Below are 11,512 nucleotides of genomic sequence, written 5' to 3'. Positions count from 1 at the left end.
CTCAAATTACCAAATTATACTAAAATATCTTTTGAGTTTTCTTTTTTCTACAAATTTTTGTCGTGAATCAATGCAATACACATGCCATACTTAATATCTTCAATGGGACTAGGAAGTATGGAAGTCAACTTCATGTAAAAGGTGATTATTGTTGTTCCGCTGGAACTTTACACACCAAAACATGATGGTTTGTAGTCATTATTTGTGTTCATTCACATATCAATCTGAGTTGGGCCTTCTCATTGGTCTGAAAAGATATCTTCATGAAATTAAACAAAACAAATAAGTAAAACATATAGTTGCTGGCTGTGATAGGCTGTTGCATAGTAAAATAGACTCAAAATATCAATCTAAGGGTGTGTTTGGCATGAAGGAACATGTTTTCCTAGATAATAAGTGATCTTCTAGTGTCTTGACTAGTAAGCAAAAAATATTATCCCAAGAGCAAACACTATGGTTGACGGGGTGGGTAGGTGCAGGGTCGGGAGTTGGGGAATCGAGAGGTCGAAGGGTTGGGGTCAGTCAGGTGTCGAGGGTCAGGGTTGAGGGTCGAACAGAGGTCGGGGTCGAGGGAGGAAGGGGGAAGGTCAGGGTTTGATATTGGAGTTGGTGTGCGGGTTTGGGTCTTTGTGGTTGGGGACGGGGGTTGGGGAATGGGGTGGCATTTGTGTGATAGGGGGTAGGGGTGGTGGTCAAGGTTGAGGGGTGGTGGATAGGGTGGTGGTGTGTGGGGCTAGGGTGGGATGTTGGGTTTGCTGGAAGGTACTGGTGGCAGAGGGTTGGTCAAGTTTGTGGGGGTGGCAAGGTGGGTTGGGTGAGGGAATGCGGATGTGGGAGGGTTGAAAGCATGGTTGGAGAGTTTCAAAAATTGTTTTCCCCATTCTTGCTAGGGAAGTTATTTTTCCTTTAAAATAATTTTCTCTATACCAAATACACCCTATGTCGCAACTAATTTGATCCAATGGCATTCATAAATATTCAACACTTTTTGCTAATTGTTTAGCTGAGTATGTAATTATATTTTGATTATTAACAAACCAGAGCAGAGAACCAGGTTTTATGTTCCAGGTTGCTGCTAAGCTTGGATGCAGATGAGAGATGCAGATGACAAATGAACTAGGTTCGTAGCAGACCAAAAGCAGAATGCTGATCAGACGCGGAATATCAGAATATTTGTGCAAGTTGGATTCCTCAGAAAGTCCTGCCCGTGCCCTAAAAGAAATATGGAAACCAAATAAGGAAAGAGAAGGTTGAAGAGTTGGAAGCAAATAAGGAAACCAAATCTAAATAGGAGAGGTTTTCCTTAACCGAAATATTCTAGGTTTTGGAGCATAATTGAAGAAGAGTATCGGCCAACTTTGTAACTATAAAAGGAGACTTTTTGCCACCGTTTAAGATTACTGCTATTGAGAGAAATCACATAGAATTACTTCTTATAATAACAATCACAACAAGAAGATACTTCTGGAGACTTAAGCTGATAAATTGAAGAACCGGTTCTTAAAGATGAAGCTGTTCAAGTTCTTTAGTTGTTAGGTTGAGTCAAGGTGTTTTAAAATGTAACCTATTTGCTTTTGGGAAGTGTAATCAATAGGTTAGTGCAGAAACTTTGAGTTTTTGTTAGCTTCCTAGACTAGCGTTAGTTTGGGAAGGGGTTGCTAAAATTGAGTTGATTGTAGGGATTATGGTACTTGAGTTAGTCCCCTTGATTATAGAGTTGTAACCTAAAACTGCTCTTTGAAGTTCGTGGAGTTTTGAGAAAAATCATACTGGGTAGGTCGTGATTGTTTTACTCCATTGAGCAAGGAGGTTTTCTAAGTAAAAATCTTTGTGTTGGTTAAATTTTTGCAATTATTTCTGTTTGTGTCTATTTGCATAGTTCAAAGAACCAGGTTCTTTGAAATCGCGAAAGATGGGTAAGACACAATTCAACCATCCTTATTATGTCTAGGTGCATCATAAAATAACAATTGGTATTAGAGTAGGTTCTTTTATAAGAGACTTACACCTTGAAAGGATCTACAATGGCTGCACCGCCGGATGCTCAAGAAGGATAATCAACTGTCAAGCTGTCACTGTTTAATGAAAAATATTACGGTTGGTGGAAGGAAAGGATGTGTGATTTCTTGGAAGGAGAAGACTTGGAGCTTTGGGATATTGTTGAAAAGGGCCTAAAGATTCCTATGCTGGTTGATGACAAAGGTATCCCCATTGGACCAAAGCCAGTAGAAAATATTCAGAAGAGGATGTTAAAGGAGTTCAAAAGAATGCTAAAGCCAAGAAAATTATGATATGTGATATTGGTCCAGATGAATACAATAGGATCTCAGCATGCAGAGATGCAAAATCTATATGGGATGCCTTGCAATATGCTCATGAAGGTACGTCTCAAGTGAAACAGTCAAAGATTGATATTCTAACTAGGCAATATGAATGATTTAAGATGAAAGAGCGAGAAACCATCCTGGATATGCATACAAGGCTCACAACGATTATCAATGAATTGATATCTCTTGGAGAAGTTATCCCTCGAAACAAAATTGTGAGGAAAATACTACGCATACTGCCTCCCCATGGGATAGCAAGGTCAATGCAATTACTGAAGCAAGAGTTATGGCTGTCATGCAATCATCTTCAACTGATGAGTCTGATGATGATGATGAAAGTACGAAGATGATCAATCACTGATGGCCAAGGAAGACAGTGATTCAGAACCTGAAGATCTCCTAGCATTAGTGGCACATTCAGACTCTGATGTTGATGAGGAATAAGAACCCGAGGTAAGTTTTCAAGACATCAAAGACAAAATACATACTTACTCTAAAAAGAAATTAATCTCCTTATCTGGTGTCTTGATTGATGCGTATCAAAAGGTTTATAATGAAAATGAACAGTTAATGAATGACTATGCATCACTTAAGTTTGAATACAAAGATCTGAAAATAAGTAGAGAAAACTTTGAAGTCTTTATGGTTGATCTCAAGGACCAGATCCTTGCTTTGGAAGATGAAAAGGTTGCCTTAAAAATTGAGAAAGATAAATTGCTCAATGCTCCAAATAAGGGTAAAGACCTAGCCACAGATATTCAGGAGAAATTAGAAAGTGAACTAAATGAAGTTAATAAAAATCTTCAAGTTGAATCTGAAAAGATTAGGATGCTTCAAGAAAATCTGGATAAGGCTAATTTTGAAATAGAAAAGAACTTAAAATGGATCAGGTTTTCCCAAATAATATTTAAAATTCATGAAAACCACAGTGGCAAAGAGGGTCTAGGGCATACTAAGGCTAAATTTTCATACAATCCTCATAGCAAATATGTCGACATTCCTGATAATCGCCTATTCACACACTGTGTAATAATGGACACCTCAAAGAAACATGCACATCTAGAATTCAAGAAGACCTAAAAAATATTGCATATGTTGAGAAAAGGAAAGTGATGAAACCTGATTCTTCACTGAAAAGTGAAAACTACCAGGATGGGCTAAGAAGAACGTGATTCATCTTTTTACTCAAATAAAGGGACCCAAGCTTGTCTGGGTTCCTAAAGTTAACCCCTAAATATATTTTTTGGTTAAAGTGAGAGGAAGTAAGTACTGGTGGTATATGGACAATGCTTGCTCCCGCCACATGATTGGGAATATAAATAATTTTCTCTCACTAAAAGCCTACCAAGGAGGGAGTGTGGGCTTTGGCAATGGCAAAAAAAGAAATATAATCGGCATAGGTAAGGTTGGTAAGTCCCACTCTCATGTTATTGAAAATGTGTATTATGTTAAAGGTTTGAAGCACAACATGTTGAGTGTTTCCCAAAGGCGTGACGAAGGGAACAAGGTCCTCTTACTTCTAAAGACTGTATGGTTACAAATGAAACCTCTGGAAACCTGGTTCTCAAGGAAAAAAAGGCATAAAAATATTTATAAAGCTGACATGATGTCTTCTCCTAAAAGTGAACTATCATGTCTTAGTGCACTACATAATAATTCCTTTCTATGGCACAAGAGGCTGGGACATGTCAGTTTTTCTAAGTTGAACAAACTGATCTCCAAGGACCTGGTGCTTGGGTTGCCCAAATCAAAATTTAAGGAAGATAAAGTATGTGATGTATGTGCTAAAGGTAAACATGTCAGATCATCCTTCAAATCAAAGAAAGTGGTAAGTACTTCTCGACCTTTGAAATTACTTCATATGGACTTATATGCACAAATGAGGGTTCAAAGTAGAGGTGAAAAGAGGTACGTGGTTGTAATTATTGATGAGTATTCTAGGTTTACTTGGACTATATTTCTGGCAAATAAAGATGAAACATATGATATGTTTGTGACTTTTATATAGAAACTACAAAGAAAAATGGATAGTCATGTAGCTAGCATTAGATCTGACCATGGAACTGAGTTTGAAAATGTTAACTTTCTTGAGTTCTGCGCAGGTAATGGTATAGATCATAATTAGTTTTGCACCTAGGATACCGAAGCAAAATGGTGTTCTAGAAAAAAATAGAATTTTAGAAGATATGACAAGAACCATGTTAATTGCTAGTGGACTTTCTAAAATCTTTTGGGCTGAAGTTGTGAACACTGCATGCTATATTATCAATAGATGCATGATTAGGCCAATAATTGATAAGACTCCCTATGAATTATGTAAGGGCAGAAAACACAATATGACTCACATAAGAGCCTTTGGTAGTAAGTGTTTTGTGTATAATAATGGTAAAGAGGCTATATAAAAGTTTGATGTTAAAAGTGATGAGAGTGTCTTTCTGGGTTACTCACCACATAGTAAAGCTTATAAAGTAAACAATAAAAGAACTAGTTATATTGAAGAAAGTATACATGTGAATTTTTATGAATCTAACCATCTAGATGAGAAAGATATACATGTTGCTGATGATGGAGAGTTTGGTACGGCGAAAAACAATGAGGAATAATCAAACCAAAGACTTCCAGAGGTTGTTGATGAGTTATGGAAAAAACTAGGTCCTCTGGAAGCAGAGCAAGATGTACCACAAATAGGGGGAATATGTCAAGAAAATTAGGCAGAAAGTATTGCACTTGATTCTACTGCTGAGCATGAAGGAAACAATGGCACTCAAGGTCTGCAAGCAAGGGCCAGGAAACATCAGAGTTCTCATCCACTTACTAATGTGATAACGCTATTGACTTTAGGATGGTGACTAGATCAAAGTTTAAATATATTATTGCCTTCACAACCTATATATCTATAGTTGAGCATGAGCATTAAAGAATCACTTGAAGATGCAGACTGGATAGTGACTATGCAGGACGAACTCAATCAGTTTGAAAGAAATAAAGTTTGGGACCTGGTTCCTAGCCCAAAAGACAAAAAGGTCATTAGAACCAGGTGGGTGTTTAGGAACAAACTAGATGATCAAGGAAATCAACAAAAACAAAGTAAGATTGGTTGTACAAGGCTACAATCAAGAAGAAGACATTGACTATGATACATCGTTTGCTCCAGTTGCAAGAATGGAGGCAATTCGAATTCTCATTGCTTTTGCATCCTATATGGGTTTCAAACTATATCAAATTGATGTAAAGAGTGCCCTCCTGAATAGGTATTTGAAAGAGGAAGTGTTTGTACGATAGCCATCAGGATTTGAGAGTCATGAATTTCCAAATCTTGTGTACAAATTGGACAAGGTGCTATATGGTTTGAAGTAGGCTCTAAGGGCTTGTTATGAAAGAAAATGAGCATGATTAGAGAATTGAATTTCTTCCTTGGACTTCAAGTTAAGCAGGCTGCAAAAAGAACTATGATGTACCAACAAAAATACACCGAGGAGATACTTAAGAGGTTTGACATGGACAATTCAAAGACAATTAATACTCCTATCGCTACAACAACTAGGTTGGATATGGATGAATCTGGTACTTCTGTTGATGAAAAGAAGTACAGAGGCATGATTGGATCTCTGCTCTACTTAACTGCTAGTAGGCAAGATATTGTGTATATAATGGGATTGTGTGCAAGATTTCACTCAAGTCCCAAAGAATCGCACTTGAAGTTTGTTAAAAGGATCTTGAGGTTTTTAAAGGTACTCAAGACCTGGTTCTTTGGTATCCAACTGGAGACTCCTTTTATTTGATTGGGTACGCAGATGCTGACTATGCCGGATATTTGATGGATAGGAAGAGCACATAAGATATGGCTCATTTCCTTGGGTCATGTTCGATCTCATGGGTATTAAAGAAATAAAACTCTATGGCTCTATCAACTGCATAAGCTGAGTATGTAACAACTGCCTCATGCTATGCTCAGCTATTATGGATTAAGAAACAACTGGAAGACTATGGAGTGATAGTTGAACGGGTTCTCATATTTTGTGATAACACAAGTACTATGAACATATCAAAGAACGCGGTCCACCACAAGAGAACCAAACGTATTGATGTGAGGCACCACTTCTTAAGAGACAATGTTGAGAAGGGTCATATTTCTATGGAGTTCTGCAAGACAGAGGAGTAGATTGCAGATATATTCACCAAAACTTTGAGCAGGCATCACTTTGAAAGAAACCACTTGGATCTTGGATTGATCAAAATGGATTCAGACATTCTTGACTTCCCTCAATGATTGGCTATGTCTTAATAAACTGTCTAGTGAGTTGATGTGCAGAATAATGTCTAACTTAGTCTTATACTATTACAGGGTATGCACGTATGTCATTGATTCTAGGGCATGTATGCTTGATCTTATGACAAAACCCTGGACTGAAAAAGGTTTTTGTTAGCCAAGTTGAGGAAATTAGTCAAGGAACCTGGTTGTGTGACACTCAGGTATGTACCCCTTTTCCAATTGATAGTTGTACTTAACTGTTAAATTGTCACGTCATTAAAACCAGGTTCCCAGTTACCTTGTTTATATCCTATGGCTTATTCCCTATAACTCATGAAATTAAAAGGGGATCAGGTTCCTAAACAAAAACCATCAGTCTTAGGGCAATTATTACTAGTTCTAGTCCCCGTGAAATTAGGACAAATTTTCTAAACTCCCTTGAATACGTATCTTCCACCTAATTAAAGCCCATAATCACCTTTTTAAATTTCAAAATCTGACAGTTACCCTCTTTCCCTCTTAGAACCGGATTAGGAGCAATTAGGGTGACTAATTAAAGCTAAAAAATTATCAAATCAATCTCTATAAAATCCTCTCTCTTGCCTATTCTCTTTCATTCTATCAGATTGCTCAAGAAAATTCAAGAAAGAACTGAATCCCTAACTTTTCAATCCTTCAAAAAAACCTTGAATTCTTAATAATGTCGAACTCACCAAGTCAAGTCACCTCTGAAATTCCTGAACCAAACACTACACCTGACTCTACTACACCTCCGACCATACCCACTCCAATCGAGTCTACCCAAGATCAATACTCTTCACAAAAATCCCCAAAAGTCTTTGCTCGCTTAGTTGACTATTCTGACGAAGAAGAAAGTGAAGGTTCTAATGGTAAAAACCTAGCAGTAAAGGAGTCACAAATTGAGGGGGAAGGAGACGATGAACCAGAGAAGGAGGTTAGTACTGAACCAACAAAAATAAATGTTAGTATGGAGTCAATGGTTCAAAGGAAAAAGAAGGTGATGGTGGTAGGAGTGAAGGAGAGTGGGGTAGTGGAAGTTAAAACTTAGGAGGAGATAGATGTAGTCCGTGAATAGTTAAAAGAAAAAGAGGGAGAGAAAACTGTCAGTGATGTGAGTAGAGGGACTGAAAAAATAATGGCAGAACCTAGGGAAGAAGCGGTAGAAGGGAAGTGGAGTGTTGCAGTAGAAACATCAGAAGCCCCTGGATAACAACCAGGTCCTTCGGTTGCTGGTGAGGGAGAAATGGGCAGGGTAGGAGATGTTGAAAAGATTGCTGAGAAAGAAACTGATCAGGTTCAAGAACCTGGTTCTTTGAACGCAGATCCTGAAAAATCAGAATCTCTTGACTGGACTGACATTGAGGAAGAAAGAGAAAAGGAAGGAGAGACAGAAGTGAGGAAAGAAAGTAGTGATAGTGAAGATAAAGCCCTGGCAAACGTGATAGCCAGAATGAGGAAAAATAAATAAAGTGAGGCAAGGACCACCTTTAGGAGAGTGAAAGCTGTAGCAAAGAGGAAGTGTTGCCTCAGAGATGGGTCACTCTTGGGGGTAGAACTCCAAACACTAGAGGGAAGACTAGGGCTGCACTTGAAAAGTCATTAGAAGAGAGTAAAAAAAGAAAAAAGATAGAGAGGAGTTCAGGCTTGTTGATAAGTCTGATGTAGAGGAAGTTGATCTCGTGAGTGGAGAGGATGATGAAGAAGAAGAGGATGAGGAGGAAGTCTGTAATACCCCGGAAAAGTTTGAAGTATTTTAGTGTAAAGCACCGTAAATTTTGCAAGTGAATTTAAGGTTTCGTGGTGCCGGAGTAGGCTTACGTGTTTGAGGATGGTATAAAATCTTCGCGGCTCACAAGCTCACCGCGGTTCGGACTTTTTGGGTTGAACAATGCACCAGAAAGTAAAGGAAATTTTTTGGCAGAAAAACGCGTTTATGCGGTCCATTATGCGACCACATAATTACTCTGCGGGCCGCATAATGGCCGTAGAAGTGAGCAGGAGAAGGGCCAGTATGGGGGAAATTATGCGGTCGGCTATGCGACCGCATAACTGTTATGCGGTGCATTATGCGATCGCATAACAGTTATGCGGACCGCATAGTGACCGCATACACGGACATATTTTTGATCGTTTTGGTCTGTAATTATGCGACCGATATGTGGTACGCATATCCATTATGCGGTCACATATGCGACCGCAGAACCTGTTTCAGAGCTCCATTTTTGGATTCTTAAAACCCGACCCTACTTCATTAAATACACGCTTTGGGTCATTTTTGAGCAAAAATCTGATGTTTTAGAGAGAGAAAAACCCTAGGCTAATTATTCATCAAGTCTTGCTCAAATCTAGGAAGATTAACAAGGAAAACCCATAAGTTCTTCATCTAAGAGGTAAGGTTCCATACCTTAGTTTTCAATTTCAAATTTGGGTAGAAGATGGTTGATTAAGAGTATGATTCATGGGTATGAGATTATTATTTATACATGTATGTACCAATAAAAATTGTGGGAAGATTGTTGATCTGAAATAAGTAAGGATTAGGTTGTGGAGTGAAGGAAATCTTGTAGAAGAACCTTGTGGTTAAATTTGCACACCTAGTGTCTCATAAAATGCTCAAATAAGCTGAGACCATGAATATCTTCCTAATTACGGTTCAATTTTGTTATGTCTCAAAATAGATCGGGATTGCTAAGAATTCCGGATCATTCTAGAGTTAAGGAAGCTCGATTGAGTTATGTTGGCTAAACTTTCTCTCTTGGAATTGAATTTCATAATGTTTTCGTAAGTTTCAAAGTATGGATTACGCATTAAAAGGTTATGGCTTTGAGTCGTGTTTCAATGAAAGATAGTATGCCAAATTGTGTGAGAAAATCTTAATATTCTTAAGACTCTTAATTGCTCATATGTATACCTAAAGTCTTGATTTGGAAATGTCTTATTGTTGATAATCTATAAAGATGGTTAGAAGTGAAATAAGTTAATTGGGGATATAGAGTGTGGACAACGTGGCAAGAATTTAAGTTATGATTGTGTCTAGTAGTGCAAATGATTTGAGAAGATACGATAAAGAATGTGAAATGAGCCTCGACTCAATTGTTTAAAAATGACTTCGAAGATAGAATTGTCTAAAAGCTTTTGTACTAAATTCATGTCCATTAGTGGCTGCTTTAACTAATGCTTTGATTTATAAATATATCCAGTGTGATTCGAGTTCTATATACTCATGTGTTAAAATTGTACATTGTCATTTCTGGGGAAGAGTATTGCAAGAGTAAATGGTGTATTGACTGTTTATGATTTTTCATGTGTGTTTCTATTGTTGGTTGGTATGCCTCATTCTTTGGGAAGAAACCATTTGTGTTAGAAGTTTCCATTTCAAATGGATTTGAAGTATATGATTTCTGAAATATCCTATATGTTGATACTTGATGGTGATCTTTGAAATTGAAAGAGGTGAAAGTGTGGAATATGAAATACGGCCATCGTGCCAGGAATAAAGAATCTTGTGAATAGCCTAATGAGCCAAGGAAATATTGTCGTTGTGAATGACTGAAAATACTAATGAGAATTCATATAATGTGAAAGATGTTGAGGTGAGTACAATTGTATTTATGATATTTCTGTTTGCAAATCAAATCAAAACTATTTTTGGGAGCATCATTAGCAATACCGAGGAAGGGTGGGTCATAAGGCCCACACCTGAAACTACACGTGCCGGTATAGGGGTGGATTAGGATTATTCCCCTTATTTGGGATGAAATTGGAACCTTTGGAAATTGTGATATTATTCTCCTTAATTGGGATGAAACTGGAACCTTTGTGGATTGAAGAAGTCAACCCACACGACATATGTGGGAAGGCGGCCTAGCTGATCGGGTGGAGATCATATGCCATATTGCGCATCTGGTGGTACTACTCTTGGTAACAACTTTCTTTTGCATCACATGTCAAACCACATTGTTCGTGGGGAGATGTCCTAGCCGATCGGGCGTGATCGGACTCCGTGCTAACAAAGACGGTGGTATATCAGTGCTAATGATCTCCCAACCAAAATTATATATGAAGTTCATATTTTGAACATTATTATGTTTTAACTGGACGTTTGGATATTGTTGATTGTGACTTGCTGTTTCTATGTGTTGCCTTTTCTTATATGGGCATTCTATTTTGAAAGAGGATTTTTAGCTATACATACTAGTGCTATTCGAGAGTACTAACTTCCCTTTTGCAGGGGGCGCTGCATCTTTAATGGATGCGGGTGGTTCTTTAGCAGGCGGCATTGATCAATGATAGCAGTATACTCTTTTCAGCTGATTTGGTGAGCTCCACTTCATTTCGGGGTCATGTATCTTTTGTTTCTCATGTATTGTGTTTTGAGTACAGCCGGGGCCTTGTTGTCGGCATTTTCACATTACTCTTCTATTGTACTTAGAGGTTCCGTAGACAGGTTGCAGGTTATGGTTGATGTTGGGAATTGAACTAGAAGTGTTGGTACTTGGAAATTATGTTTTTTATTAATTCTATAAACTCGTAATGTTTTGGAAATTATGAATGAAACTGCTAATGGGAATGAAAAGGAAGTTGTTAATAAAATCTTTTCAGTGATTGATTAATGGAGTACATCTCCTCTTTATTCATGTATGAGTTTGGGTAGAAGGAAGTCTAATAGGCTTGCTCGGCTGGGTTCTCTCGGTTGAGCGCCGGTCGCACTCCCTGAGTTTGGGGCGTGACAAAGTCCTTCTTCAAAGAAAAGGAAAGAAAAATGCTGAATCCTCTTCAGCCACACCCAAGAAGAGGTCTTCAAGAAAAAGGAAGTCAGTAGCCTCAAAGTGTAACGACCCGACCGGTTATTTTTTGTATTGTAGCCCTCATATTTTATAAAATATTATATATACTTTCAAAATATCATTCT

At 38.0% G+C, this 11,512-nt stretch overlaps 1 protein-coding gene across 1 annotated transcript; it reads left to right on the top strand.

Annotated features, from left to right (window-relative positions):
* Nucleotides 1–2,897: 2,897 nt before the first annotated feature.
* Nucleotides 2,898–3,499, top strand: LOC138897619 (uncharacterized). The gene is made up of 2 exons (XM_070183612.1): nucleotides 2,898–3,217; nucleotides 3,391–3,499. The coding sequence occupies exons 1-2, from the start codon at nucleotides 2,898–2,900 to the stop codon at nucleotides 3,497–3,499; spliced, it is 429 nt and encodes a 142-aa protein (XP_070039713.1).
* Nucleotides 3,500–11,512: the final 8,013 nt, after the last annotated feature.

This window comes from Nicotiana tomentosiformis, chromosome 8, assembly GCF_000390325.3.
Source record: "Nicotiana tomentosiformis chromosome 8, ASM39032v3, whole genome shotgun sequence".
Taxonomy (NCBI): domain Eukaryota; kingdom Viridiplantae; phylum Streptophyta; class Magnoliopsida; order Solanales; family Solanaceae; genus Nicotiana; species Nicotiana tomentosiformis.
This window is presented reverse-complemented; position numbering and strand designations above follow the sequence as displayed.

Bases quoted from the DNA above. Each gene is read 5' to 3' on its own strand.
- LOC138897619 (XM_070183612.1), top strand. From the start codon at position 2,898: ATGAATGACTATGCATCACTTAAGTTTGAATACAAAGATCTGAAAATA. The intron at 3,218-3,390 runs GTTTTCCCAAAT...ATGCACATCTAG, and splicing joins AAGAACTTAAAATGGATCAG to AATTCAAGAAGACCTAAAAA.